This window comes from Hemitrygon akajei, chromosome 5 (assembly GCF_048418815.1).
Source record: "Hemitrygon akajei chromosome 5, sHemAka1.3, whole genome shotgun sequence".
Taxonomy (NCBI): Eukaryota; Metazoa; Chordata; class Chondrichthyes; order Myliobatiformes; family Dasyatidae; genus Hemitrygon; species Hemitrygon akajei.
In genome coordinates, this window is record NC_133128.1 from 154,978,457 (window position 1) to 154,984,456 (window position 6,000).

General features: G+C 37.5%; 1 protein-coding gene across 1 annotated transcript in view; it reads left to right on the forward strand.

Annotated features, from left to right (window-relative positions):
• LOC140728350 (serine/threonine-protein kinase 17B-like) overlaps positions 1 to 5,564 on the forward strand; it is a 28,550-nt gene extending 22,986 nt beyond the window's left edge. The window contains exon 7 of the mRNA XM_073046956.1: positions 3,869 to 5,564. Within this exon, the coding sequence (XP_072903057.1) occupies positions 3,869 to 4,163 (295 nt within the window). The 3' untranslated portion in view covers positions 4,164 to 5,564. The remainder of the gene's footprint in view (positions 1 to 3,868) is intronic.
• Positions 5,565 to 6,000: the final 436 nt, after the last annotated feature.

The following is a 6,000-nucleotide window of genomic DNA, read 5'->3' on the forward strand; positions in this document are numbered from 1 at the left end:
CCTCTGTTTCTGTTCTCCATTGAGGACTGGGTCATGGACCTCTGGTTTCTTCTCTTGAAGTCAGTATTAAGCTCCTTGGTTTTGCTGATATCGAGGAAGAGGTTATTGTTATGGCACCATCAGCCAAATTTTCGATCTCCCTCCTATATGTTGATTATCACCACCTTTGATTCAGCCTACGACAGTGGTGTCATTAGCAAACTTGAATATGGCATTGGAGCAGTGCTTAGCCACGCAGTCATAAGCATAAACGGAGTAGAGCAGGGGTCAAGCACCCAACCTTGTGGTGTGCAGATGGAGATCGTGGAGAAGATGTTGTTGCCAATCAGAACTTACTGGATTCTACAAGTGAGGAAATCGAGGATCCAATTACATGAGGTGGTATTGAGACCAAGGTCTTGGAGCTTATTGATTGTTTTTGAGGGGATGATGGTATTGAATGTTGAGCTGTAGTTGGTAAAGAGCATCTTGATGTATGCATCTTTGCTGTTGCGATGTGAAGAGCCAGGATTGAGTGAAAATCGAATTAGATGGCATCTGCTGTGGATCTGTTGCTCTTGTAGGCAAATTGGAGTGGATCTCCCAATGAAGTGTTTCGGCCCAAAACGTCGTCACTACCTCCTCCCATAGATACTGTCTGGCCTGCTGAGTTCTGCCAGCATTTTGCGTTTTTTATTTATTTCCAGCATCTGCAGATTCACTCGTAGAGTGGATCTAAGTTGCTTCTTAGGCAGGAGTTGATATGTTTCATCACCAGCCTCTCAAAACACCTCTTCACTGTGGACTTAGGTGGTACTGCATGAGAGTTATTGAGGTAGGTCACCATGTTTTTCTTGGGTGATTTGAAGCTAGCTTGAAGCAGATGGGTACCTCAGACTGCTGAAGTGAAAGATTAAAGTTCTCAGTGAACATTCCAGCACTGGGTCTTTAGTACTTCGTACCTCATCTGGGCTGGATGCTTTTTGTGGGTTTGGCTTCCTGAAGGCTTCTTGCACATCAGCCACAGAGACTGTTATTGTAGGATCATTGGGGGCTGTGGGAGTTTATGATGGTTCCTCCATGTTTTGAGGGTCAAAGCAAGAATAGAAGACATTAAGCTCATCTGGAAGTGAAGCCCTGCCACAACTGTTGAGCATCCTTCTTTGATTCTAGTTTCATCTGGAATTGCTACTTTGCCCATGAGATAGCTTTCTGGAGATCGTACCTGGACCTCTTGTAACTTCCTTGGTCACCAGACTTGAATGTATCTGATCTGGCTCTCAGCAGATTGTGGATCTCGTGATTCATTTAGGGTTTCTGATTGAGGAACACTGAATGATTCTGTGGGGACACACTCGTCTACATCTGTTTTACTAAAATCTGTTACAGCCATGGTGTATTCATTCAGACCTACAGAAGAGTTCTTGAACACAGCCCAGTCCTCTGACTTGAAGAAATTCCATAGCTGCTCCTGTGCTCACCTCTTTGTTATCCTAATCTCTGGAGCTTTTCTCTTTAGCCTCTGACTCTCTGCAGGTAGTAGAAGGATAGCCAAGTGATCCAATTTACTAAAATGCAGTCTGAGCATAGAACAGTAGGTGTTCTTTACCTTAGTATAGCAGTGGTCTAGTGTGTTGGGACCTGTGGTGCTGCATGTTTTATGCTGATGGTAATTGGGCAGGGTTTTCTTCAAACAAACCTAGTTGAAGTCCCCAACTATGATTTGAATTGCATCATGGTGGACTTTTTCTTGTTTGGAGACAGCATCATGTAGAATCTCAAGTGCTTGATTATGGTGAGCTGCCGGTGGTATGTAAATTGTGGTCAGGATTATGGAGTACTAGAACTATGGAGTAATTATGGATTATGGAGTAATTTACCCTTGGGTAAATAGAACGAACAGTATTTGACTGTTGGGTGCTTAAGATTGTGGGGACCATAAGTTCGACAAAAACACTGCATCGGAGCGCTGCTGAGAGTTTATCATGAAACACACACAGTGCCTTTTCCCTTTTCTGAATCAGCAGTTAGTAAATTGAATCATTTAGTAAATTGGTTTGTCCGCTGAGTTTCTCTCAGACATAGAATACAACAGTCCCTCATTACCCTCTGATACAACAATCTTGCCCTGAGGCCCTCAATTTTGTTATTTGCTAACAAGATGCTGGGTAAAGAGGCCTCATCCCTCTGCATTTCAGCCTGGCTTGATGTTCCTTTTTTCTGCCTCACTTCCAGCCATGGCGATGAACCTTTGTGTGCTTATAGGTGCCATATCTTCTGGTCTGCTGAGACCTTCAGATGATCATGAAATCTGTAGATCATTAAGTTGATTTAAAAGTACATTGGTTCGAGGGAGAGTACATGCCGCAGATTGCAGTGAGTAATTCGAAAGTGGGATACTTAAAAGTATATTTAGAAGCATTGTCCGCAGCTCACAGAACATTGGTGTGGTTCACCTGTGCCATCATGACAAATTCGACAACATACAGCGTAAGGACATAAGATCATTAAATGGGAATGGTCTATTGGTCTATTAATGATCATTAATGGAGAATGTGTGGAGCAGGTTAAGACCTACAAGTATCTGGGAGTACAGTTAGACGAGAAGCTAGACTGGACTGCCAACACAGATGCCTTGTGCAGGAAGGCACAGAGTCGACTGTACTTCCTAAGAAGGTTGGCGTCATTCAATGTCTGCAGTGAGATGCTGAAGATGTTCTATAGGTCAGTTGTGGAGAGCGTGATGTGTGGTGGCGTGTTGGGGAGGCAGCATTAAGAAGAGGGACGCCTCATGTCTTAATAAGCTGGTAAGGAAGACGGGCTCTGTCGTGGGCAAAGTACTGGAGAGTATAACATCGGTAGCTGAGCGAAGGGCGCTGAGTAGGCTACGGTCAATTATGGAAAACCCTGAACATACTCTACATAGCACCATCCAGAGACAGAGAAGCAGTTTCAGCGACAGGTTGCTATCGATGCAATGCTCCTCAGACAGGATGAAGAGGTCAATACTCCCCAATGCCATTAGGCTTTACAATTCAACCGCCAGGAGTAAGATATGTTAAGGTGCCGGGGTTGATATTATTTAATGTATTTAAGTAAACTACTTAAGAACTTTTTAAAAGCTATTATTAATGCTTTTTGAGAGAGTGATTTAGATGCATATCATATTTTTACTGAGTTAAGTATTGTATGTAATTAGTTTTGCTACAACAAGTGTATGGGACATTGGAAAAAATGTTGAATTTCCCCATGGGGATGAATAAAGTATCTATCTATCTATCTATTCAGCCCCTTGAGACTGCAATAGGATCCTCCATTATTGCTGGATTATCTTTATGACTTGTGGAGGATGTAACAAGGAAGTTGGATTTCCTCTCTTTAAAAAAAAGTCATCTGTAGTATTTCAAACCAATTCATCCAGTTCATCTTCCTTAGAGTTGCTCCTTTTTTTTGGTTATATATACTTATTGCTCAAGATAAATAAGTGGTTCTGGTTTGAGGAGATGCATTTATACAATTCAAAGAAATTACATTGTTACCATTATGTTAAACCTCTGACAATTTAAAGGAATTGTGTTTATTTTCAGTTCAGTTTGTGAATTTGGTGGATTATTTGTTTTTTAAAGCATAGGAAAAGTACCCAACTACAGGTTAAGTAATCTGTGTAATCAATGTAGAGTTGTGCTTTTAAAAATCATTTATATTGCTAATTACTTTATTTAACTAGTTTAGTTAATTAATCTGCCCTGGAATTGCTCAACTAGTTTAAGGTGTATATGTAAAATAGTTTATTTTTAACATAACCCTGAAAGCTACTCAAGGTGAATTTATAATTTCTGCATACTAAAGATACTAATTAATAAATAACAACATTCTGTTTATCTTGAAGGTACCGAACAAGTGCTGAAGCATGTCTTTTTCATCCTTGGCTGCAAACAGAGGAGATGATGAATAACCCTATACCAGAAATTGCACCATGTGTTTCACTGCTGGGGATGCAGTCCATTAAGTCTTCAGAGGAGAAGAATCCTATTCGATCACCCACGTTTGGGTCAGGCAGACATTTGAACAAAGAAAATATTTCTGAAGAATCATCAATTGTTCCCAAACGCTTCCGGTTTGATGATTCATACAAAAATTGTCATGATATTACAGAGAATTGGTATTCTGAAACTGGTGTATAGACAATTGAGGTGTAGGGCACTTTGGGGAAAACATTTGCATTTATGCATTGGTCTTAACCCTTTATAAAAGTGATTCTGATACATATAACATGTTGGTTCAAATGCCTCAATGTTGAATTCCATCTGTGACTCTTGATAGCCATTGCCTAGCTAGCATGTTCAATTTTTTTTAAAGGCATTTATATGGGGCAGTAATTATTGATTTGCACTAATCTCAATGGCTCAAAAATTAAAAAAAATATATTTTAATAAAATGAGCTACAATTGCAGTTATGCTTGGGATAATAAGGACCAATGAAAGTAATGTTTTGGAAGTTAAATGTTAACTTAATTCATTGTGCTTTAATAATTCATATAGTACCTAGGTATCAATACTACCGGGGGTGTTTTCATGCATTAAAGAAATGTGACAAGGGCCAGTGAATATTAGTGAATCCTTAAATACAAATAGTTATCCAGAACATTTTACAGATGCATCTGCACTAAGAAGAGTTAATTGTTAAAGACATAATTTAGAAACTTAATGTTTAAGTATTTTCACAGGTTGATTGAAAACTTAAATATGTTGGAAGCTGTTAGCTATGTGTTTAAAGTTTAAGTTCTTCAAGGAGTAGAATTTGAGGCAAAATATAGTGATTCTCTGTAGATAGAATTGGTGTTGTAAACTGTACATATTATATTTGACCTTTATAACAGGTCATGAAAATTTGCATAAAATGCAATATAAATTACGAAGTTATTTAACCAGTTCCATGGCTAGGGTTTTATACTTGTCCACTCAGGATGTTCAGTCTGCTGTGCTGTATAAGAGAAATTACATAGACTGAATGCAGAGGTAAAAATCCCTGGCATCCATATCCATCTGTTTGGAATAACTCTCAGCCATTTCCAAAGGAAGTCTTGAAATTGTTATCCTAATTTTTGTTGCATGTGATGATTAAACTGGAAGAATAGATGTTAAAAATATTTAGACCCTTTTTTTTACATGTATTTACATCAATTTTTACGGTTTTATCCTGGAGGTGTATGACATTAAATATTTTTTGAAGTAATAATGACATTTTAAGTAATCTGTAACAAATATTAAAATTATTTGGGAATATTACTTTCATATTTATAAATGGAAATTTTAATTACAGAGATAAGATTTTTATGTTTTTAAATATCCTATCAAAACTTCATATAAATATTCAGGAAGCCAGAATCCTAGCTTAAAATACAGAATGAGTGGGAAAACACTTTTTTAATGGCTGCTATTAGCGGCCATGACGTTTCTGTAACCTTGGAAAAAATATTTTCTTAATGTGTTGTAATCTGGTGATTAAGTATTGATACCCATGGTTGGAAATTATTTATTTTCTTAAAGTGTTGAAAATTGTAATAAAATCAGTTCCTTGAGAATCATTTTGCAATTTATTTATTTACAACAGTTCTCAAACAACATATTTCCAGTTTATAACATTTCTTTTCCTTTTGAAGTGTTACTTCAAGTTTTTCTGCAGCAATTTTCTGTATTACATCATGGTTTTAAAAGCAAAAGCATTTAAAGAGCCGGCCAATAATCTCCATAACAGTCATATGTAATAATTTAAAATAATAAAAGAATGTTGGAATACCCAGCAGAGTGAGCAGTATCTGAACAGTGAAACAAATAGTACTTCAATGAAACCTTCATTAGAATTATGTCATGGTTATTTTTGTTCTTGTGCCTAGAGAATCAAGTATCTATTACTTAAGAAGCTCAGTTGTCAACCCTTATCTTGGAAAATTTTAATCTAAAATTTACGCTTAAGATAAAGATCATATCTTAAAAAAGATCAAAGTCACAATAGTGGAT